The following is a 24267-nucleotide window of genomic DNA, read 5'->3' on the forward strand; positions in this document are numbered from 1 at the left end:
TATTCATGTTATTTATAGAACACCATGTGACCACACCTGTCCTCAATCATTACACCATGTGACCTCACCTGTCCTCACCTTTAACACCATGTGACCACACCTGTCCTCAATCATTACACCATGTGACCTCACCTGTCCTCAATCATTACACCATGTGACAACACCTGTCCTCTCCTTTACCACCATGTGACCACACCTGTCCTCAATCATTACACCATGTGACCTCACCTGTCCTCAATTATTACACCATGTGACCTCACCTGTCCTCAATCATTACACCATGTGACCACACCTGTCCTCAATTATTACACCATGTGACCACACCTGTCCTCAATCATTACACCATGTGACCTCACCTGTCCTCTCCTTTAACGTGACCTCACCAGTCCTCACCTTTAACACCATGTGACCTCACCTGAGCTGTCATGAATTTTAAAACATCAAAATGAATCAAACTGTTTGTGAAGCAGGAAAAATAGTTTAATTTGAACGAGGGATTCAAAAATATACATATTAGGGTGTTTAGTTATTTTCTATCACAGTGAGATTCATGAACTTAATTTAAATATTTATAAACACACAGAGTTCTGAGGGGCCAAACCTCATTCAGTTTTTCATCAATGTAACCATGACGACACATTCCTGATATTGTTTCATTATTTCCTCTTGCTGGGCGTCCACCAGGTGGCGCCCTGCAGCCTCATCACGCTGACTTTCTCCTGCGGGCTGAAGTGCAGGATGGTCAGAATGGCGGTGAGCGTCTGCTGCTTCCCGCTGGCGTCCTGCAGCGTCAGGAACTTGTAGATGACGTTCTTCAGGTACTCCATGTTGGCGCCCTCTCGACTCTGGTCTCGACTCAGCTTGTCCAGTCGCCCTCGCAGCTCGGACGCCTCCTCCTCGTGGCGCTCTGCGTTAGCGATGAGCTTCGCCTGCAGCTGGTGGAGGTCCTCCTCCAACCGGTGTTTCTGCCGCCGCAGCCCGCCCACCTCCACCTCCTTCCTGGCCAGCTGCTCGGCGTACAGCAGCAGCGTGGGCTCGGTGTTCGTCGCCCGTCGCAGGGCCTGGCTGATGATGTCACCCTCACTCTCGCCGCCCGACTCGTGCTCCTCCTCTGCGGTTTTGGCGCCGTTGTTGGTGTAGCTGAACGCGAGGGCACGTAGCTGCTCCAGCTCCCGGTCCTTCTCGTCCAGCAGCGCCATGGTCCTCTCTCTCTGTTTGTGAAGCTCCGCCTCCAGTCGCAGCAGGTCCTCACGGTGCAACGCCTCCACTCGCTCCACTTCCTGTCGGTGAGTCTGCTGCAGCGCTGCCGCCTGTTGCTGCTGCTCCTCCAGCTGGCGGCGGTGAGCGGCCTCTGCCTCGTCGCTCTGGATGCGCAGGTTGATGTACTTCTCCTTCACCTCCGACAGCTGGTCCCGCACCTCCTCCAGCTCCTTGGCCTGGCAGCCATCTTTGACGTTCTTGTTCTTCAGCACGACCTGCGCTCGCAGCTTGTAGCGCTCGAACTCGTCCCTGAGCTGACGCAGCTCCTGCTGGTAGACGAGCGCCGAGCCTTTGTCTCTGCTCAGCTCCAGATCCGTCTCTGCCAGGTTCTGGATGTCGTGGTCCGGGTTCCTCTGAGTCGCCAGCAGCAGCAGCTTCTTCAGCTTCTCCATCTTTTCCCTCAGAGCGACCACGTCCAGCTGAGACTCGTCCATGCCCAGCTCGCCGCTCATCCTGCTGGACGCCGCCATGGCAAGCGTTTTGTTCTCCGTGTCGAGCTGCAGGATCCGCTCCCTGAGTCTCTGAGCGAGCTGCTGGTCTCTCTGCCGGGTCTTCTCACAGGAACCGAGAAGCTCGGACAACTCGGAGACTCGCTCCTCCAGACTGGCGACCCGAGCCTCTGCAGACTGAGCGCGCTCATGAGCACGCTCCTCTGAATCGCTCACCTGCAGGAGCACAAAGAGGAAACAATGACATCACAGAGCAGGGCGGTGTGTGTGTGTGTGTGTGTGCGTGCGTGCGTGCGTGCGTGCGTGCGTGCGTACGTGTGTGTCAGCAGGTGTTCTGGTCTCAGTCTAAACCTGGTCTAAGTTGATCGTGGTCTAGGTTTACCTTCCTGGTCTCCAGGTGGATCTGTTCCTGGACGTGGTGTTTCAGCTCCGTCAGGTCTCTCTGAAGTTCTTCCACTCTGGGATCTGGTTTCTTCTGGTTCTCCTCGGCGACCTGCAGCCTCCTCTTCAGCTCGTCTCTCTCAGCCCTCACCTGGCTCAGTAGAGCCTGGGACTCCGCCCCCCGGTCCACGGCCTGAGAGTTGAGGAAGATGGTGGAGTTGGCGTCCTGTAGGCGGAGGTCTGCGTCCTGTCTCAGGTCTCTCTCCTGCTGCAGGAGCCTCTGCAGCTCTCGGAGCTGCTGGACGTGGTCTCCCTGCTCCTGCTCCCTCTCGTGCTGCTGCGTGATGACGCGAGCGCGGCTCTCCGCCAGCTGCTGCAGCAGCCCATGTAGCTCCGCCTCCTGCTGCGTTGTCATGGTGGCCAGGCGCTCCCGCAGCTCCTCCATCTCCTGCTTCAGCTGACGCTTGTCGGCCTGGAAACTCGCCTCCATCCGAGACTTCTCCTGTGTCACCGTAGCCAGGGCGCCGGTGAGCGTGCTCAGTTGGCCCTTTAACTGGATGACACGGCGGTCTGCTTCCATGCTGGGAGGGGGCGCTGCATGTTGAGGCTCCGCCCCCACGCTGCTGCCATCTGAGCTGCCAGCATCAGGGTCAGACCTCAGCCACTGCAGGAAGAGACATCACAGAGAACTTTAAATATAAGAACATTTTCATGATTAAGGGTCATACTTTAGGGGTCACAGCTGTAGTTTAGGGGGTCACAGCTGAAGTTTAGGGGTCATAGCTGTAGTTTAGGGGTCACAGCTGAAGTTTAGGGGTCACAGCTGTAGTTTAGGGGTCACAGCTGTAGTTTAGGGGGTCACAGCTGTACTTTAGGGGTCACAGCTTAAGTTTAGGGGTCACAGCTGTAGTTTAGGGGTCACAGCTGTAGTTTAGGGGGTCACAGCTGTACTTTAGGGGTCACAGCTTAAGTTTAGGGGTCACAGCTGTACTTTAGGGGTCACAGCTGTAGTTTAGGGGTCATAGTTGTAGTTTAGGGGGTCACAGCTGAAGTTTAGGGGTCATAGCTGTAGTTTAGGGGGTCACAGCTGAAGTTTAGGGGTCACAGCTGTAGTTTAGGGGTCATAGTTGTAGTTTAGGGGTCACAGCTGTAGTTTAGGGGTCACAGCTGTAGTTTAGGGGTCATAGTTGTAGTTTAGGGGTCACAGCTGTAGTTTAGGGGTCATAGTTGTAGTTTAGGGGTCACAGCTGTAGTTTAGGAATCACAGCTGTAGTTTAGGGGTCATAGTTGTAGTTTAGGAATCACAGCTATAGTTTAGGGGTCATAGTTGTAGTTTAGGGGTCACAGCTGTAGTTTAGGGGTCACAGCTGTAGTTTAGGAATCACAGCTGTAGTTTAGGGGTCATAGTTGTAGTTTAGGGGTCATAGTTGTAGTTTAGGGGTCACAGCTGTAGTTTAGGGGTCATAGTTGTAGTTTAGGGGTCACAGCTGTAGTTTAGGAATCACAGCTGTAGTTTAGGGGTCATAGTTGTAGTTTAGGAATCACAGCTGTAGTTTAGGGGTCATAGTTGTAGTTTAGGGGTCACAGCTGTAGTTTAGGGGTCATAGTTGTAGTTTAGGGGTCACAGCTGTAGTTTAGGAATCACAGCTGTAGTTTAGGGGTCATAGCTGTAGTTTAGGGGTCACAGCTGTAGTTTAGGGGTCATAGTTGTAGTTTAGGAATCACAGCTGTAGTTTAGGGGTCCTAGCTGTAGTTTAGGGGTCACAGCTGTAGTTTAGGAATCACAGCTGTAGTTTAGGGGTCACAGCTGTAGTTTAGGGGTCATAGTTGTAGTTTAGGAATCACAGCTGTAGTTTAGGGGTCATAGCTGTAGTTTAGGGGTCACAGCTGTAGTTTAGGAATCACAGCTGTACTTTAGGGGTCACAGCTGTAGTTTAGGGGTCACAGCTGTAGTTTAGGGGTCATAGTTGTAGTTTAGGAATCACAGCTGTAGTTTAGGGGTCCTAGCTGTAGTTTAGGGGTCACAGCTGTAGTTTAGGGGTCACAGCTGTAGTTTAGGGGTCATAGTTGTAGTTTAGGGGTCACAGCTGTAGTTTAGGGGTCACAGCTGTAGTTTAGGGGTCATAGTTGTAGTTTAGGAATCACAGCTGTAGTTTAGGGGTCCTAGCTGTAGTTTAGGGGTCACAGCTGTAGTTTAGGGGTCACAGCTGTATTTAAGGGTTAACAGGTGTAGTTTGTTTATTAATTTTATAAAATGATGTTTCGGTCTCTAAACTATGACAGACTTTAACAAATGTACCGCTGAGCTGGACTTCCTGGCTGGTTCTCCCTGGTCCTCCTCACTCTGGTCCCCTCTGGCGGTCTCGCTGGGCGTATCCACGGACGCTGCCGTGTCTATGGACGCCGCCGTGTCCAGGCTGTCCTCGCTGTGCAGCGAGCAGCCGTCATCTGGGAGGTCAGAGGAGGTGGTATCCTGCTGGTTCAGGTCCAGCTCCTGGGTCACAGACAGGACCTTCACACTGGCCTCCAGAGCCTCCTTCTCCTTCATGAGACTCTTGTAGGCTCGGACCACATCTTTAAACCGGGTCTGGTACTGGACCAGCTGCTTCTTCTGGGACTCGATGGTGTCCAGCAGCTCCTTCCTGCCGGGACCGCCCCCAAAACTCATCCCGAACTTCTCCATGGCTCTGATGGTCCGTCAGGGTCGGAATGGGTCTGAGTCAGCTGCTGATCATGACAAGAACTGGACTAGGACTGGGTTTATTGGTTTCTGAAACATAAACAAACATAAACAAACATCAGGAGTTTGTGCACAGAGCGACCCAATGAACAGACAGGAGGATAAGAGATCCGGGACAGGGTGAAGCCCTCTGGTCTGTCCTCTTTTCTGGAGGATGGGGGAAGAAACCCCCCATTTAATGATTATATTGTAGGGGTGTAAAGGTACACGTACTCGGACCGGACCGATCTGAGTACGCTCGGAACAGAAGTGCTTTAATCTGTGTTCCCACACGGACCGCAAAGCGGGAGCACACCTCAGTGTGAAGGAAGGCTGCGGCAGCGGATATGGGACACAACTTTTAGTTAATAAATTGTAAAAAAGTTCAAACATAAACTGTACAGATTACTAGCTCCTCGAGTCCTGTCGGTCTGGACAGTTACATGTAACTAGGATGGAGTTCCTTTTACGGACTTTTAAGTTTTGTTTTCATTTTCAGCGATGATCCCGCTCCAGCAGCGCTGCTGCCTGAAAGGGGAGACGCGTCTGTGTGGGAGAATAACCTGCAGCATGACAGAATGAACACCTCCCTCCCAACAGAAAACCTTCTGATAGTAATTCTGAACGGGCCAAAGTAATAACAAATGCTGTGAAAGTTCTTATATCAACAGAGGGAAATATTAACAGTTCTACGATGAAACTGTCCCAGATGTGATTATGTTTATTATGTGCTCAAAGGACATTCAAAAAACTGTTGTCTTCATAAACTAAAAGGTGGAAGTGAAATTAAATATAAATATTTTTACATATAGGCTATATTAATTACTTCATTTCATTCTAAAATACTTTATTTAATTCATATCTTTTATTTATTGGAGACTCTTTTGGTTGAAGGAAGCAGCATAAGTTTTTTTTTTACAATGTTTAATTTAAAATGTTATTAAAAAGTTACCTGAGCAGGTGAACAAGTCTGAGCTGTCGATGCTGCACAAAGTGTTGCATCAGGTCCCTTTACCGAACCGAACCGAAATGTTTACGTACCGAACCGAAATGTTTATGTACCGAACCGAAATGTTTACGTACCGTTACATCTCTAATATATTGTGGATTTTATTTTGTGTTTTTGCTTTGGCGACCAAAACGTCACAAAAACAACAACAACAACAACAACAACAACAACAATAACAACATTTGATTAAACAGAGAGATTGTTTTTAAATGATCTTTTTTATATATCTTATTTCCAGAGAGCATCAGTTGTCTCTTTGTAAAGTTGTCATGTCTAAACTTTCACTGAGTCTGAAGTCAGAAATGCGGAAGATGAAAGTTGAACAGCTGATGTTATTATCCCGGTTTAATTTACGGTTCTTACCCGGAAAACAGCCTCCAGCGGAGACACAGACCAACTGTCGGTGTTTAGCAACTTAACAGTGAACACAAAATCCACCTGGTGTGACTAATTCAATCAGAAAAACATGTAAAATAACAAAACAAACTCAGAGTTTATCCGATGAGCTGGACACTGTAAGCTAACGGCCGCCATGTTGGTCCAAACCGGAACTGGAGCAGGACGAGGAGGCGGGAATATGATGCTGCGTTCAATGCTGTCAGGAAAACACACGATGAAATACGTTTTTTATAAGAATAAGTTATAACTGGCACTTTAACTAAGTTTCAACGTAGCTCCTAAATAGTCTGTACAGCTTTATATTATTACAAAAACCAGCTTAGAGAATAACGTTTCACAACCCAAGAATAAAACAGAATTAAACAAATCATCTTCAGTTTCATAATTAGTCAAATGTATTATAAAGACTTTTAAAATGTATATATATTTAAACCAATGTTGTTTATCCATGTGATAATTCTGATTAATAATCTACGGTATAATAAAATGGTTACAGTGTATTACATTCAAACAGCTGGAAATAAGAGTGACAGTGTCTGTCAAAAGGATAAAAACTGACGCAGATATTTGGATAAAAAAGACTTTCATTAATGAATACAGTTACAAACAATCGTGAAACTTACATGTATTTGCATACACGAAAAATTAGTTTGAATTAATTTATTGATGATTAATACCACAGACTGTAAATGATAATATTTTATATGAAATGTGTTTTATAGATTATGTTATGTTACAATCTATGATTATTTCAGATTAGTCTCCGTTTCAACCGATGAATTATGTCTGATATTCGAATTGACCGCCTTTCTGCCTACACCTGAACGCAGCATTGTCGTTTTAATTTTAATAAAGTTTTTATTTTTTTCTACTTTACAGTGACGTCATTTGTTCCGCGTTGGCCTGGACGTGGCACCGAGGAGGAGCTGCGCCCTCTCCGCCCGTTACTTCGCCTGTTTCCGTCTCTCTCCTGCGGCGTCAAAGCAGCAGCTTCTCCCCCCCCCCGGACTTCACCGGCCGACTTCTCCCCCCCGCGTCAGGTTGTTCATCGTCCCGCCTGTGAGCCGGGACACCGAGGAGGTTAAAGATGGGTCTCACGATCTCCAACATGTTCACCAAACTGTTCGGGAAGAAGCAGATGAGGATACTGATGGGTGAGCTAGGCTAGGCTAACTAGCTCAGAGGCTAACCGGGCAGGGGCGGGCGGGAGGAAGAAACTCCTCTTTGTGACTCTTATTTAACATTCAGATTTAAATACGACATAAATATTAATCGTGAAGTTCTTAATGGTTGAACTGACGACTCAAATATAAGAAATAGTTTCAAATAGATGCTTTAAATGGTTAGCCGCGGTGTCTAACGGAAGCTGGGTCAGATGCGTTTTGTCGAGGGTTATCAGCGTCAGCATCCGTGTGTGTAGCCGTTTAAGTAAACAAAAGGTTTAAAGAGGGTTTGTGTGAAGCTGTTTGAGACTCTTCTCTCATCTTATTGTCTCATTTTCTGATTGTTTCAGTGGGTTTGGACGCAGCTGGAAAAACGACGATCCTGTACAAACTGAAGCTCGGAGAGATCGTCACCACCATCCCGACCATCGGTAACCATCAAAAAAACATCTATAAACATCAAAAAACATGATCCATAACCCCGCAGAGACACGTGTAGCTCGAAGATCAGCTGATTACACCTGGATCTTTGACTTTCTGAGAGATCCTTTACTCACAGTGACTACGAACACGGAGGAGGTCTCACTCTGAGCCAAAAAACAAATACTACCGTGTTGTCACAATGAGGAACATCTACACGCACAGAGGATCTCTGGTGTCGCTTAACACACAGTTTACTAAGGGAACAAATGTCAGACTGTCACCATGGTTACGGTTCTGAAATGTAACAAGAGCAGTTGATAGGTGACAGGAAGTCAGTTGATACACACAGGAAACCCTGATGTGTGAGAGAGAGAGAGGAAGAAAGCACTGTTTACTTGTTTGTTTACGTATTGTTTATTTGCATTTCTTTTAACAATCTGTTTGATTTTTTTAAACTGTTGTATTTGTTGTTTTTAACGTGTGTGTTTACATGTTTGTTTGTGTGTTTCAGGGTTTAACGTGGAGACAGTGGAGTATAAGAACATCTGTTTCACAGTGTGGGACGTCGGAGGTCAGGACAAGATCCGACCTCTCTGGAGACACTACTTCCAAAACACACAGGTACACAGACTCACAGGTGTACGACACACAGTCACATAGGTACACAGAAACAAAGCTACACAGGTAAACATACTTATATGTAAACGTTTTGCTCTAATATAAAGGTGTGTGTGTGTGTGTGTGGGGTGCGTTCAGGGTCTGATCTTTGTGGTGGACAGTAACGACAGAGAGAGAGTCACAGAGTCGGCAGAGGAGCTCTCCAAGATGGTAAGAAACGACATCCACATTTCATCTATGATGTCATCGGTCACATGACAGTAGCGCCATGATGTCATGAGTCACATGACCTCTGTCCACAGCTCCAGGAGGATGAGCTGAAGGACGCCGTTATCCTGGTGTTTGCCAACAAACAGGATCTTCCCAACGCCATGGCGGTCAGCGAACTCACGGACAAACTGGGTCTGCACGGCCTGCGCAACAGGACTGTGAGTGACACACAACTACACACACTCACACACAGCTACACACACTCACACACAACTACACACACTCACACACAGCTACACACAAAACTACACACACTCACACACAGCTACACACACTCACACACAGCTACACACAAAACTACACACACTCACACACAGCTACACACACTCACACACACAGCTACACACACTCACACACAGCTACACACACTTACACACAGCTACACACACTCACACACAGCTGCATGTGTGTAGTTCACGATCAGATACACACAGCAGAACTCAGTTATGAAAATGTGTCTAATGCCACACCTGTGTCTCCCTCGCCTGTCTCTCCCTCGCCTGTCTCTCCCTCACCTGTCTCTCCCTCACCTGTCTGTCTCTCAGTGGTACGTTCAGGCTACCTGTGCGACTCAGGGGACGGGTCTATACGAGGGTCTCGATTGGTTGTCCACTGAGCTGTCCAAACGTTAGATCACCTCACAGGAAGCAGCTGTGTGATGTCATCAACCGAATTCACCACAAATGAAGAAGACAAGGAGGGGGAGGAGTTTTAAAGGACTGATCTTGTTTTTTTTTTTTGTTGTTTTTTTAAATTATAAATGTGTCTTAGAGGAAGTGATGTCATGGACTCTGAGCTCACCTTGATTTCCCATCATGCTCTTCTCTTGTTCCTGCAGACTTTTTTTTTTTTCTTTTACTCCGCATGTTTAAACTCTGAATCATGTGACTCCAAGTTGACCAGGTGGGACGGCGGGGCTCCAGACAGGTTACATTACAGCTGTGGTTGAGGGCGGGGTTTAACTACAGGTGACAGTGTACCTGTGTGAAGGGGGCAGGGTTCACGTCAGGTGACAGTGGACCAGGGGGAGGGGTTTATTACAGGTGACAGTGCACCTGTGGGCGGGGGCGGGGATAAAGACAGGTTACAGTTACCTGGTGGTGTTATGGCTCATTCCGTACCTGAAGGCCTCGTCATTCCTAAACGATGTGCAGAAGAAGAATATGAAATAACGATGATGCAATAAAGGTTTTTTTTTTCTTCTCAGCTGTTTGTTTGTTTTAATAATAAAACATTTTATTTAAAGGCGCCTTTCTAAACTCTCAAGGTCACCTTACAGAGCAGAGATTAAAACAAAGTAACAACACAACGATAAAATTAACATTAAAAACACAAACGTACAAGATGTGAAGGAGTTATGAGAACGGGTGAAGAATGATCAGACTGAATATGCCAGTTTAATGCCAGTTGTTTTGAGATGAGATTTGAAAATGGAGAAAGAGTCGATATCACGGTTTTGTGGGGGGGGGGGCAGAGCGGCTGAAGGCCCTGGACCCCCATGGTGGACAGGCGGGCGGGCAGGTGGTGCAGTGAGTTGTAGAAGAAGACCTGAGAGTGCGAGTAGGTGTGTTGATGTGCAGGAGTTCAGAGAGGTGAAGTGGAGCGAGGTTGTGGATGGCCTTGAAGGTGAGAAGCAGAGTTTTGAAGGTGATGCGATGTTTAACCGGGAGCCGATGAAGCTGCTGTATGACAGGGGTGATGTGATTAACAGAGGGCGTTCTGGTGATGATGCGAGCGGCAGAGTTCTGGACCAGTTGAAGTTTGTGGATGGACTTGAGAGGGAGACCAAAGAGACGGGAGCTGCAGCAGTCAACACTGTTTTGTCATCAACTGGATCAAAGTGTCAAAGAAGGAAATCACGTTTAAAGGAATTTATTAACAATGAACTAAAGATTAATAATAAGTCACATAGATCGATGTGTGGATGAGTGAAGTGAGGGTGAAGTTCAGAACCTAACCAGCAGGTGGCGTCCTGAGAAGAGGAGAGAGATATCTGAGTTTAGAGGGCTGATTAACTCAGGTGTACGCTGATGTCCTCTCTTCCTATTGGCTGCTGAAGATAAACAATTCAAACCCAGGCCGTTCAGGTTTTTTCAGTGATCACTCCTTAATTTAGTGTAAATGGATTTGAGCTTGTATAGCATGTGCTGCATGCTTTGAGCTGGGGATTGAACCCTCAACCTCTACCCACTGAGCCACAGTAGACACATAACAACATGAGCAGGAATCAAACGATCATTTTTAAATCTTTATTTTCAGGTTAAACATAAATTCAAACACACACAACTTTATATAAATCTAACAGTTGAACAGAGTTAAAAACACATCACACGTCCTGCTCAAACAAGTGACCTCTGACCCCTAAGATCAGCCCGTCATCATCCCCTCAGTTTCTGTCTCGTCCGTCCATCTCGTCTAAACACTGATTGGCTCCTGCTGGTTGTTCTGACGTTTGACCACGAAGACTTTCTGACCTGAAACCGTCACAGTGTAGACGAAGTCCTCCAGAATCACTGAGACAGAGCAGGTGAGAACAGGTGTGAGGGTCACCTTAAGCTGACTGTGTGTGTGTGTGTGTGTGTGTGTGTGTGTGTGTGTGTGTGTTACCTGACATGCGCTTGAAGGGAGGATCAGCTGATCCAGGTAACCTGAATCGACTCGCCGTTCTCACCATCTGCATCATCACACCTGCCGTGTGTTCATCGTTCTCCAGCTCACCTGCAGACTGAGGAGGGCACACAGAGGTCAGAGGTCATCCACCTGATAGGTAAGTGTTTAAATGCATGATAGAAATGCTAACTGATGTTGTTGTCCTGATATAATGAGGGACCTCATTCCAGACTTTAGTGTCTGTATGAAAGAATGACCTCTGACCCTGATGCTGTGAGTAATCTAATGATGCGTTCCTGACTTGCGCCGGATCTTTGGAACCAAACTCCCGTTTGGGACTTTATTAATATACAGAATCGATTGATTACATTTATTTCAGACATATCAAATAAAATCAAACATATCAAAAATAGGGGCGCTGGTGGTGCAGTGGTTAGTGCGCGTGCCCCATGTATGGAGGCAAGCGGGCGGCCCGGGTTCAACTCCCACCTGTGGCTTCTTTCCCATATGTTGTTCTGTTGTTCTGTTGCTCTCTCTCTCTCTCTCTCTCCCGACTCTATCCACTGTCCTATCTCTCCATTAAAGGCACAAAAAAGCCCAAAAATAAAATCTTGAAAAAGAAAACATCAAAAATACAAAATGAAAAGCGCAAAAAAGAATGTTCAATTTATTTCACAAAAAAGAAAATTACAAATATTCAATTGATATGCCTGAAAAGGAAGAAGTATAAAACTTATTTAATTCTACCTCTTTTCCACAGCTCAATAATTAATATCTATTAAGAATAAAAAGTAAGGGGCCTTGGATACTACCCTGAGGAACCCCTGAAAGACCTTATTAAAAGGGGTTTGGATGTTAACTTCACATAAAGTTGAATGGAGTTCAGTTCAGAGTTACTCACAGCCAGAACTCCGTCCTCACTGATCACCAGGTACCCGAGCTGATCCGGTATCCGCTCCAGACCCGCCGTGAGAGCCGCTGTGGTCTGAAAACAAACAACAATATTCCCAGTGAGCTAACAGGCTAACTGCTAACAGGCTAAACAGAGTTCTTCTGGTCTCACTATTTAAAAACATCCGGGTCACGTGGTCGTGACGGAGACATAAACAACTTTATAATGAACTTAAAATATATAAAAAAACAACAGAACTCACCATTCTTCTTCTGTTTTAATCAGCTGTTGTAGCTGTGCTGCATTTCCGCTTTACTGTGTGTGTGATCCTCACGTGACTGCTGCGAGGCCTTCAGGTGCTGTTGGAAATTAAATGACTCGTCAAAAATACGTTTAATTTGTTTTATTTCGAACATTTTAAAACAAACAAATAAATACATACAGACAAATAAAACAATAAGAGCATATCTTCTGCAATGACTGCATATTTAACTTGGATGTAAGATGATGTAAAAATGTATAACACATCAAAAGAGCAAACTAATAATATTATTTATTTTTAGCACTTTCTTACATTTTATAGCTGTTTATTTGGACATTTAAATTCCGTTTTAATAACAATCAAACGGGTTTAATAGAAGGGTCCCTCTTTCCACTTTGAATATTGTACTAATACTAGTTTACAGTTTAAAACTAAGATTTACGTGGAACACATGAAGGCAGCAGGCTCCTGTCTTAACGTGACGTCACTGACTGTTATTTGACCATTTCGTGTTTGATAGATAAAAAAAAACAATCAAAACGGTATCATGAGATCGATAGTGTCTGATTTAATTATCGATCCGTTTTGTGACGTACTTCCTGCCAGTGGGAGCAGAAGGAAAGCGGAAGTGACGGTCAGCTGACGCGATCACATGACCTGTAGCATCTGTCACAGAGAAGCTAAATTCCTCCTCTTCTTCTTCTCCTTGAGGGGTTTTCTCTTGTTTTTCTGCACACCGGAGCTCCGTGATGGCCGGACGCGGGAAACTGATCGCCGTTATCGGTGATGAGGACACGTGCACCGGGTTCCTGCTCGGCGGGGTCGGTGAGCTCAACAAGAACCGAAAACCGAATTTCTTGGTGGTGGAGAAGGACACGAGCATCGCGGAGATCGAGGAGACCTTCAAGTGAGTGTTTACTGTAAACCAAACCCCGTTTGGAAATCACATCATTTAAGGCTTTAATTCGCTACACTGTGAACGGTTTCCCTCAGGTGAAAATGCGAAATCATGAAGGACTGAAGTGAGATCTCGGTGAATGAATGAGGCCGATAGCAGGAGGGATACATAATCTGTGGTGTTTTATAAACACAGACTTTAACACTGTCCTGTTTTTATCAGAATGGTAAATTTATTGTTTCGTGAATTGAATCTGGTGCAGTGACGGAATCACCTGATGTAGTTAACATATGTCTGAAAAGATCCTGATCCTCCAACAAAACTCCATTCAACAATCAATTTTGTTTTGAATTATCAAAAGTATTTCACAGAGCAGCAGATTATCCTGACTAAAGAAATTGAAAATTGTAGTTCTAAGATTTCAGTGTCATCCTGCAGCAACTGTCTGTTAAAATCAGAGCCCGACCGATAAATCGACCAGCCGATAGTTATATAATCCCGGCCGATATCAGCGTATCAAGTGACGATCAGTATCGGCTAATTTCATTGCAGATGTGCTCATATATTACAAAATTCAGTCTGCAGTCAAACAGCATTTAATTTGAGTTTCACTGTATTACACCAGCAGTTCTGTCACCAGCAGAGGGCGCTGTAGGGATTACAACAAGCATCATCGCTCAGTTACTTTCCAGTTTAGTGACCGTCTCTTTTTCTCCACTGATTTGAACTCGTCCTTGTCTTCCTCTCTGCAGGAGCTTCTTGGCTCGTACCGACATCGGCATCATCCTCATCAACCAGTTCATCGCCGAGATGATCCGCCACGCCATCGACGGCCACATGGAGTCGATCCCCGCCGTGCTGGAGATCCCGTCCAAAGAGCATCCTTATGACGCGTCCAAGGACTCCATCCTGCGCCGCGCCAAGGGCATGTTCTGCGCCGAGGACTTCCGTTAAACACACACACACACACACACACACACACACACACACACACACACACACACACACACACACACACACACACACAGCTGTGATTGATGTGAGCGTCCTTGTCTTCATGTTTGTACAGTGATTCCAGATTTATCTAAATCGTTGTTTTTCCTCTAAATGCTTTTTTTTTTTTTTTTTTTTTGACCAACGTGTGAATCGTTCCCTTTGATGTTCAGAAACAGGAAGTAGATCATGTGACTCCTGGTGATGATTGATGTGCAGTTTGTTCTGTCAGCTGAGAGCGACTCACGCAGGAAGCAGTTTGTGTGTTTTTTTTGTCTCTATTAACTTATAAAAACTCTTAACGTGTTCAAGAAAATAAACAATTTGTTGGTTGTGATTTTTTGTTTCTGATTTATTCATCGATGTGTGAAAATCTTTGGACAAACGACACAAATCAAACGCAGGTACGGAGGCCCTGAAGGGCCACATTAGGGAACATGTGAGTGTGAACAACATTGGCTAGCTGACAATCCAGACATTATTGTCAAAAGCTTCTTATTTATTATCCTGAAACTTATTGATTCTAAGGTGGTCGACAAATAATCTTTGATCCGGGTTGTGTGAGTGCGAGTTCTCACGTTAATCAAACAGGTAAGGTCAAAGGTCACGCAGTTCTCATGGAGCTGATGATGTCACAGCTGATAAAGTCAGAGTAAATACATAAACACAGACAAACGCTGACCTTCACTCAGGTTTCAGGTGATCATGTGACCCTGAGGCACAGTGTGTATATATACAGTGTGAGGGGGCGAGCGAGCTGCCCTCCTCTCTCTCTCCCTGTGAGGATGATCGCTCTGACCGAGATGATGATGATGATGGTGGTGATGATGTCGTTGGTGTCAGCCGGTCCTCTTCCTCCGTTCAGGTGAGATTTAAAAAAAAAAAAGAAAAACGGGTGAAACATGAAAACCTGACTCAGTTCAGAAACATTCAAATGTTTTTATTTTAATGTGTAAGAGTTCATTTGTGCATGTTTGTGTTTCCTGTGTGCAGTCGTGATGAAAACATCACACCGAGTCCTCACCTGCACAGGTACGCTCAGGAGAACTCCACCAGGTGAGCGTTTATTGATCCCCTCTCCCACAGCTCCTCATGCTTCCTCCTGCTTTGGTCCATGCAGAGAGAAAAAGTCCCGCGTTGTGTTTTTGTTTGTGTTTCAGGTTCGAGTCTCATCCCAACGTGAACTGGAGTCTGGTCGAGCCCCTGCGGTCAGTTTCATATTTTCACCCTCACGATAAAACTGAACTGAGTTTATAAAAAAACACACCTGTGCATAATTATGTTACAACTTCCTCTGTGGTGGACTTACCTGTCCACACTGGTAGCACACAGGTTGAGGATGGAAGTGGTATTTTATCTGACTGCAGCTCGAGATTCATTCTTCTGTTTGTGTTTCTTTGTTTTTCAGAAACGACTCGATGAACGAGCCTCTGTTTGATCGGCCAACGTACGTGATGTGTTCATTCATGAATTCATTAACCAATCAGGTGTAGTCTGTACAGGTGTGTTCTTCATGTTGAAGGACTATAAGAGATTACTCTTTATCACTTACCTGTAGAAGTCCAGTAGAAATCTTTCTACAACTCTACAAATCAAAGGATTACTCACCTGTACACATACTGAACTTTCCTTTGATCTGTGTAGCCAGGTGTTCTCCTCACCTGTTGTCTCCTCTGTTGTCTCCTGTTTCCTCACTTGTTGTCTCACCTGTTGTCTCCTGTTTCCTCACTTGTTGTCTCATCTGTTGTCCCCTCTGTTGTCTCCTGTTTCCTCACTTGTTGTCTCACCTGTTGTCTCCTGTTTCCTCACTTGTTGTCTCATCTGTTGTCTCCTCTGTTGTCTCCTGTTTCCTCACTTGTTGTCTCATCTGTTGTCTCCTCTGTTGTCTCCTGTTTCCTCACTTGTTGTCTCACCTGTTATCTCCTGTTTCCTCACTTGTTGTCTCCTCTGTTGTCTCCTGTTTCCTCACTTGTTGTCTCCTCTGTTGTCTCCTGTTTCCTCACTTGTTGTCTCACCTGTTGTCCCCTCTGTTGTCTCCTGTTTCCTCACTTGTTGCCTCACCTGTTGTCTTACCTGTCTTTTTCAGTATCTTTATCCGCCCTCGCTGCAACCTTGCCACCTGTCTGATAACAAACCTGGGCTCTGACCTGCAGCGCGGCGATGAGAAAACGGGCGGAGACACCAAAGACCCCCTGGGCTTTGGAAAGAAATAACAGGAAGTGGATTTTCCTTTCACATGATAAAGTGTTACACTCAGACTAAACACCAGGGGGCAGCACCACAATGTGTCACTGATGAATACTGATGAATGTTTTTTATCTGTCAGATCTGAACACAACAATTCTTCACACCTGTCAATAAACTGCATTAATTAAAATGATCCTGTGATCGATCTTATTATTAAACCTTTAGACAAAGCGTTTTGATGTTTTTCCCCTGAGCGTTGTCTGAGAGGTCGGAGTCTTCTTCTTGACTGAAACATGATCAGCTGATTGGTAGATTGTCTCTGAAGAATCAATCAATCATGGCCGCCAGAGAAGCAGCTGGGCTTTTGTAGCAGACTGGAGATATTTGCCCGTTGGCATGAAGGAATGCACTCGCACAGAAATCAGGATCTGCACACAAAAAAAGTCACACACACACACACACACACACACACACACACACACACACACACACACACACACACACACACACACACACACACACAAAAGGGCGGGGTTTTCACTCCAATACAGAAGCATTCACGCTTTTACCAGGAATGAGCAGCTTTGTCACTAAAGTGTTGGTGTGCATCATAAATTAGAGCCCCCCTCTAAAGGTCACTCTGAAGGTCACAGACTGCTTTTACGTCGAAGAGTAATACATAAAGGTTTGGAGGAAGTTCACCAAAATAAAATAACTAAATATTCACTCACTCACTTTCTAAATACTCCCCTCTGAACTTCTCAAAACAGGAAAGAAAAGGTCAACAGCTGAAGTCGTAACATGAGCATAGAATAGAATAGAATAGAATTACTTTTTTGATCCCAAACTGGGAAATCGTGGTTATCCAAAAACACAATATTAGCAAATAAACACAATAAGATATTAAATACAAAATAAATAAGCACTAAAAACATCAAAACTAAGAATGAGAATATATACAACCAGGATTTAATTTAGCATTACTTCTAGTCTTAAATATGAAAAGATTAAATACAACATACTTTGCTGGAGGTCGATGTAAATGTGCAAAAACAAAGTATTGACATATGGAGCTGTGCAATCAGTGATAGCATGTTATTATTATTATTATTACGCACACAAAAATGTCCAAACCAAAAGGAAACAAAGACGCCTTATATCCACTTACTGAAGAAAGTGACTCATACACAACCTCACCCTGATGTTTGAATAACTGTAACCTTCACATTCAGAATGACTGAGGACTATGTCGATGGAATCTCTAAACAAACTGCTTGTGTTTGTTCCTCTGCTTTGTGTGATGTACTCTCTCCATGAAGGACACTCAGGTTTGGTTCAGACACTGCTGCACAGTGCGCGTTTCAAGATGACTGAACTCTGACAGGAACCCATGTGTCACCGCTCATAGAGTTCTGCAGGCGACGAGTGCGTTTGGCGTTTGCATGGACTTGAGTTTCCCGGTTTTGGATTGGATTTGTTAAAAGTTTGATAACACGAGCAGATGACGCTTCATTAGAAAAACAAATTAAATGTGTGAGTGTGTGAGAGTCTTTTTAAATTAAAACAGTGTTTAATCAAAATGGAGAATTTTTTTTTAATGTTTTCATCAACAACTTTAATTAGCTTTAAATTCTCAGAAAGCAAATTTCATGAATTATTTATGAAACGTACGTCAAACATAAAAGAACACGTCTGCTGCATCCACTCACAGATGCTAATAACACACACACACACACACACACACACACACACACACACACACACACACACAGCTCATCAACATGTGGAGGGTCTGTCAGCTTCATTATGAATATAAAGCTCAGTGAGGCTCAACCTGAAATAAAACATCAACATTTACATTTGAGTTTTATGGGTTTAAAAATGGACGCCTCTTTGATTAAAAATAAATCTGTTTTATCTGCAAACAGAAACACCAACGAGGAAGAACACCTAAACAAAGAGAGGCAGGGGGTTCAACATCACAGCTGACTTACAGCCAATCACAGAGCTGCATTGATGAGAAAGAGAGAGAGGGAGAGGGGGCGAACGAGGCTCAGAGCACGAGAGAGAGAGAGAGGATGAAGGTGTGATGAACCTTTTATAGACTAGAAGAAAAAAAGTTTGTGTCTCTTCATCACAGAGGAGGAGGCGGAGCAGAGCAGCAGTGAGGAGGAGGAGAAAACGAGGAGCTGGGATTCTTAAATGGTTTATCGTTTGGGATCGATAAAGAAAAACAGTGAAGAAGACGAGGAGGAGAAAAATTAGTGAGTGAATCTGAATTCGGCTGCTTTTTTTATTTTTTAATGTCTCATTCTGTATTTTTAGTTTTTCATTTAAAATCTTCATCAATGCGCCCTCCGGAAAATTTAAATTAAAAAACTTAATTGTTTTTAATAAAAAACAATATTGAATAAGAGATAGGTGATGGGTCTGCAGTTTGAAAATAATCTCCTTAGGTGTGAAGTCATCGTGTTCAGTCTGAAACAAGCGGCAACTTCCAGTCTTGATTAATGAAGTCAGTGCGTAAATGTGAAATCCTCTGTGACTGACAAACTGCATCAACGTCTCACAGGAAGCTGCTGTGTCCAGATGCTGGCTGCAGCCCTTCATCATGGTCAATGTGACACCTGACAGCCCTTCAGGTGACCCCCTTCACGACTTCAACTACCCGGCGCTGGTCCTCGGCGTCCTTCTGATCCTGGTCATCATCCTAGGAAACATCTTGGTGTGTGTGAGCGTGCTCACCGAGCCCTCGCTGAAGACGGCCACCAACTACTTCATCATCAGCCTGGCGGTCGCCGACCTGCTGCTCGCTGTGCTCGTGCTGCCACTCTACGTATACTCAGAGGTCAGAGTTCACCAGGACCAGGATACTGTACACCTGGATAATATGGACACAGTGTTAATGAGGACCAGGTGAATACACACCTGGATTACATGGACACTGTGTTCATGTGGACCAGGTGAATGTACACCTGTTTTTAAAAGAAACAGTGTAAATGAGGACCAGGTGAATATATGACTAGATTACGAGGGCACAGAGTTCATGAGAATCAGGTGAATACACACCTGGATTATAATGACACAGTGTTAATGAGGACCAGGTGAATTTACATCTGTTTTAAAAAGAAACAATGTTAATGAGGACCAGGTGAATACACACCTGGATTGCAGGGACACTCTGTTAATGAGGACCATGTGACTATATGATTAGATTAGGAGGGCACAGTGTTAATGAGGACCAGGTGACTATACACCTGGATTATAATCACACAGGGTTAATGAGGACCAGGTGAGTACGCACCTGGATTATAATGACACAGTGTTAATGAGGACCAGGTGACTATGTGATTAGATTAGGAGGGCACAGTGTTAATGAGGACCAGGTGAATATACACCTGGATTAAAATCACACAGGGTTAATGAGGACCAGGTGAGTACGCACCTGGATTATAATGACACAGTGTTAATGAGGACCAGGTGACTACACATCTGGAATATTAGGACATGTTGATGATGAGGACAAGGTGAATATACACCTGTTTTTAGGAAACAGTGCTAATGAGGACCAGTGGAGTACACCTGGTTTATTAGGAAACAGTGTTAATTAGGACTGGGTGAATACACCTGGATTAATAGGATCAGGTGAGTCTGGATTATGAGGACCAGGTGAGTTCATCTGGATTATAAAAACCAAGTGAGTACACCTGGATTATGAGGACCAGGTGAGTACACCTGGATTATGAGGAACATTTGTTTGTTGGTGTGTCTTCATCACAGTGTCTGTTTGTGTGTTGTTAGTTTCTTGGAGGCGTGTGGACTTTGAGCACCTTCACCTGTGACGCTCTGATGACCATGGATGTGATGCTGTGCACGGCCTCCATCCTCAACCTGTGTGCTATCAGTGTGGACAGGTAAGATCACCTGAGTGTGTCTCTCTTTATCCTGATCTGAGTCTTCAGTATAGAAGACGAGAAGATGAGGTCAAAGTCTTTACAATGTCTACATTACTCTTCCTGTGTGACTACAAGTCGCTTGGTTACGGTGAATGACATCACTGATAATGTCATCACAGACACGTCTTCAGTTGCACTTCTTACATGAGGCCGTTTCTATTTCATCGTGACATGTGGTGTTCGCAGCTCATTAAGAAGATGACAGATTTCTATAAATGAGCCGTGCATTCTGAGAGACTCACGTGCTGAGAAGATTTAATGAAACACCTCGTTACTGTTAATTTACAAGTTAATCGTGTTGCCTGAGACATGAAACTAAATATAGAGTGTCACCTCACCTATAAAAAAAACTCTTTCAAAATCAGCTGATCGTGACAGGTGTTGAGATATTCCAGCTGTGAGCTTGGTTGCCTGGGACAATTTTCAGTTCAGAGACATTAAAAACAACCAATAAGATCCCATCAACACGGCACAGAAAGATCAGCCAGAAAAGCAAAGAATCAGTGTCACCTGTGGAGCAGCCTTCAGGCGAGCTGCTGGGCCTCAAAAAACCCACAAATCTCAAAACAGGTAACAAAACACACAAAACACACAAAACACATGGCCAAGGTTCAAGTCCGATATGTGGATTTCTTGCTCTATTCTCTTTCTGGCTAAAAGCCCCAAAATAAATGTGTTTAAAAAAAAGAAAGCGGGGTCTTTAGAAGTGGTCTGATGGGGGAATCAGGATCTGATGGCCTGAAGTGGTCTGATGGGGGCATCATGGTCTGATGGGGGCTTCAGGGTCTGATGGGGGCATCACAGTCTGATGGGGGCTTCAGGGTCTGATGGGGGCTTCAGGGTCTGATGGGATCATCAGGGTCTGATGGGGGCATCAGGGTCTGATGGGGGCATCAGGGTCTGATGGGGCTTCAGGGTCTGATGGGGACTTCAGGGTCTGATGGGGGCTTCAGGGTCTGATGGGGGCATCAGGGTCTGATGGGGGCTTCAGGGTCTGATGGGGCTTCAGGGTCTGATGGGGTCATCAGGGTCTGATGTGCTCTCTGGTTCTGGTTTCAGGTACATCGCGGTCGTGGTCCCTCTGAAGTACAACAGGAACCAGTTCAGCGTCCGTCAGCTGGCGCTCATCGCTGCCACCTGGCTGCTGTCGCTGGGCTTGGCGAGCCCTGTGATGTTCGGTCTGAACCAGGTCCCGGGTCGGGACCCGAGCGTGTGCAGACTGGAGGACGAACGCTTTGTGGTGTACTCGTCCGTCTGCTCGTTCTTCGTGCCGTGCCCCTTAATGCTCTTTCTGTACTACTGGATGTTTCAGGGTCTGCGGCGCTGGAGCGGGCGGAGCCGGTCCAAAGCGGGCCCCGCCTCTCGCTCTGTTCTCTCTCTGCATCTCTGCCTGGTCCCACGGCGAGCTAAAACCACGACGGCAGAAAGTCAGGAGAGAGTCCTGTACGCCGCTCCTGACAGCTTCAGTCCCACCTCTCTGTCAACCGTCTCCACGGTAACGCCCACTGTGACCCCTGTGATGGAGGAGGACAGGGGAGCGGTGCCAGAAAGCGACCCAGTGACGACTCAAGGGGACAGCGCGTCAGAGAGGATGCGGGGCGGTGGCGAGAGAGAGGACAGCCTGATGAAGAGGAGCGCCGCGAAGAGACGAAGAAGAAACAAGAAGAGCAGCCGAGTCAGCGGGCGGGAGAGGAAGGCCATGAAGGTACTTCCTGTTGTGGTCGGTGAGTTTTTAACAAATAATAATTACATTAATTTACACCTTTAATGTTTATTTCAGTGTAAACATTCAGAGCTACCGTGTGATTAATCTCATTAGCTCATTAGTGATGGTGTGTTTAAGTGTCTCAGCAGTCGATCTGACGTCTGCAGCTCTGAACACAAACTCTATTTCTTCTGCACACTCTCAGTTTCATGCTCTACACCGAAGCTTTTGATCCTCATTAAAAATAGAAACTGTTTCTCTCAAATCGCCGTGGAAACCACTTTAGTGCCTCAGCAGCATCTTTTACTCACAGGCTCAAACCTCCTGCACGCTCACTCTGTGACGAGCTCACATTCACATTCAAAATTTTATTTTTTAAAGCAGATGTTAAAGAGGACTTATCATCCCCCTCCTCCTCCTTTTCAAACAGTCCCCTGTGGTCTAAATGAAACATCTGTGCTGTGCTTTGGTCCAAATATAACATGAATCAAGCACCAGAGGAGGTTTGTGACCCTGTATAAACCAGCTCTCTCAGAACGCTCCGCTTTGGTGTATGTGTCTCTTTAAATGCAATTTAAGTGAGTTTTCCCCGTAGACATCACTCCTCTGTAACGAGAATAAAAATGGAAAAAGCAAAAGTTTTGTTCTCAGCTGGGGGTGGAGTCCATGGGTGGAGATACCAGGGGAGGGGAGGGGATTTTATTTACCAGAATCCCACTGTGACATCACAAGGAGAGCACATTTGAAACAGAGCATTTTTCTCTGTGTTTTAAGACTCATGAAGACCACAAACAAAGGACTGGATGGGTTTATTTCACATTTTGTAGGTCAGTAGACTCTCAGGTTACCCAGATATATGTTCAGAAACACTTTAGAAGAGGATTTTTCACACTTATTTATTTTCCTCTGCAGAGCCCCAAACATGTTCTGAATGATAAGAAACTTCCTGTTCTCTTAATGTGTCTTTCTCCAGGCGTGTTTCTGGTCTGTTGGACGCCTTTCTTCATCGTCCACGTCACCAAGGTTCTCTGTCGGTCGTGTGACATCGGCCCCACACTCATCTCCGTGGTAACATGGCTCGGCTATGTCAACAGCGCCGTCAACCCGATTATCTACACTGCCTTCAACGTCGAGTTCAGACACGTCTTTCACAAGCTGCTCTGCTGTCAGGCATGATCCAAAAAAACTGATTTTAAAACATCTTAACAGTCTTTTATTTGTCCGTGTCTTACTTTGAAGGTTTTCAAATTAAAAGCATGAATTGATTTCAGCCCAGAGACATAAAATCTGTAAAAGACGTGAAGATTTAAAGTGTGTTGATGTTTTCTTTAATCGATTTAAAGGAACAGTGACAATCATTTTTTTAATGATAAATATAAATATTCTTCCTTTTGGTGCATTAATAACAAAATTAAATTCCTAAGATTAGAAACTGTAAATAAGTGTAGAAGACAAACAGAAATATTGTGTTGAAGCTCAAAAAGAAAGTTTGTCATGTTTGAGTCTTTGAACAATAAAAATATTAAACGTTTTGTTTGGTTGTTTTTTTAAACATCAAATTTCTTTAAAATCAGTAAATCTTTTTTTTTAAAACAAATCCAAACGAATGATTGAAGTAAATGTTTAAGAAGCACATAAATATGATCAACAATAAACAAAGACTTTTTGCTATTTGACTTTTTTGTCTTTATTTACATCTTTTTATCAACATGTTTTTGTTTATATGTTTGATTTTTTTCTGTTTCTTTCCCTGTTTGTTGGAAAGTTTGAGTTTTAAAAAACATCCTCATGCTCTTTGTTAAGCAGCCATGGAAACTACACAGTGGTTTCCACGGTAACAAGGAACCATATACACATCCTCCTCCAACACATGATAAACATGTTTAAATCATATTTATACAGGGAAGTGGTAATGTGAAATCCTGTTTTATTCTGCTGATTTAAAGATTTCTGTCTGTTTGCACACACACACACAGTCCCATTTTTATTAGAACGTTTGATATTTATTTTAAGGTTTATAATGTAATAACATTTATTTATATTAAAGATAATGTTTGTTATATAATAAATATA

General features: G+C 44.7%; 6 protein-coding genes across 8 annotated transcripts; 4 read left to right on the forward strand and 2 right to left on the reverse strand.

The window, feature by feature from the left end:
- Window positions 1–458: 458 nt before the first annotated feature.
- On the reverse strand, window positions 459–7043 carry gcc1 (GRIP and coiled-coil domain containing 1). Of its 2 annotated transcripts, XM_020659057.3 has the most exons (4): window positions 6182–7043; window positions 4390–4860; window positions 2092–2754; window positions 459–1925 (listed from the first exon to the last, which is right to left on the reverse strand). In XM_020659057.3, exons 2-4 carry the CDS (start codon window positions 4771–4773, stop codon window positions 657–659), a joined length of 2316 nt encoding a protein of 771 aa, XP_020514713.1. In that variant the 5' UTR covers window positions 4774–4860; window positions 6182–7043; the 3' UTR covers window positions 459–656. The 2 variants fall into 2 exon arrangements, with proteins under 2 accessions (XP_020514713.1, XP_020514714.1); XM_020659058.3 differs by lacking the exon at window positions 6182–7043 and having other exon boundaries at window positions 4390–6168.
- Window positions 7044–7161: 118 nt separating this feature from the next.
- LOC110003544 (ADP-ribosylation factor 4) lies at window positions 7162–9897 on the forward strand. The gene is made up of 6 exons (XM_020659062.3): window positions 7162–7371; window positions 7731–7811; window positions 8315–8424; window positions 8560–8631; window positions 8724–8849; window positions 9237–9897. Exons 1-6 carry the CDS (start codon window positions 7305–7307, stop codon window positions 9321–9323), a joined length of 543 nt encoding a protein of 180 aa, XP_020514718.1. The 5' UTR covers window positions 7162–7304; the 3' UTR covers window positions 9324–9897.
- A 1029-nt stretch (window positions 9898–10926) lies between these two features.
- On the reverse strand, window positions 10927–12568 carry lamtor4 (late endosomal/lysosomal adaptor, MAPK and MTOR activator 4). The gene is made up of 4 exons (XM_020659063.3): window positions 12456–12568; window positions 12203–12286; window positions 11299–11416; window positions 10927–11204 (listed from the first exon to the last, which is right to left on the reverse strand). The coding sequence occupies exons 1-4, from the start codon at window positions 12456–12458 to the stop codon at window positions 11107–11109; spliced, it is 303 nt and encodes a 100-aa protein (XP_020514719.1). The 5' UTR covers window positions 12459–12568; the 3' UTR covers window positions 10927–11106.
- Window positions 12569–13094: 526 nt separating this feature from the next.
- atp6v1f (ATPase H+ transporting V1 subunit F) lies at window positions 13095–14683 on the forward strand. The gene is made up of 2 exons (XM_020659056.3): window positions 13095–13362; window positions 14106–14683. Exons 1-2 carry the CDS (start codon window positions 13205–13207, stop codon window positions 14305–14307), a joined length of 360 nt encoding a protein of 119 aa, XP_020514712.1. The 5' UTR covers window positions 13095–13204; the 3' UTR covers window positions 14308–14683.
- Window positions 14684–15076: 393 nt separating this feature from the next.
- zgc:193726 (uncharacterized protein LOC561161 homolog) lies at window positions 15077–16726 on the forward strand. Its single transcript, XM_065951121.1, has 5 exons — window positions 15077–15211; window positions 15340–15402; window positions 15507–15554; window positions 15755–15793; window positions 16433–16726. Exons 1-5 carry the CDS (start codon window positions 15132–15134, stop codon window positions 16557–16559), a joined length of 357 nt encoding a protein of 118 aa, XP_065807193.1. The 5' UTR covers window positions 15077–15131; the 3' UTR covers window positions 16560–16726.
- Window positions 16727–16862: 136 nt separating this feature from the next.
- Window positions 16863–23865, forward strand: drd4-rs (dopamine receptor D4 related sequence). Of its 2 annotated transcripts, none has more exons than XM_065951119.1 (5): window positions 16863–18797; window positions 19106–19381; window positions 20335–20447; window positions 21549–22213; window positions 23168–23865. In XM_065951119.1, exons 2-5 carry the CDS (start codon window positions 19145–19147, stop codon window positions 23368–23370), a joined length of 1218 nt encoding a protein of 405 aa, XP_065807191.1. In that variant the 5' UTR covers window positions 16863–18797; window positions 19106–19144; the 3' UTR covers window positions 23371–23865. The 2 variants fall into 2 exon arrangements, with proteins under 2 accessions (XP_065807191.1, XP_065807192.1); XM_065951120.1 differs by having other exon boundaries at window positions 21549–22209.
- Window positions 23866–24267: the final 402 nt, after the last annotated feature.

This window comes from Labrus bergylta, chromosome 23 (assembly GCF_963930695.1).
Source record: "Labrus bergylta chromosome 23, fLabBer1.1, whole genome shotgun sequence".
NCBI classification, from domain to species: domain Eukaryota; kingdom Metazoa; phylum Chordata; class Actinopteri; order Labriformes; family Labridae; genus Labrus; species Labrus bergylta.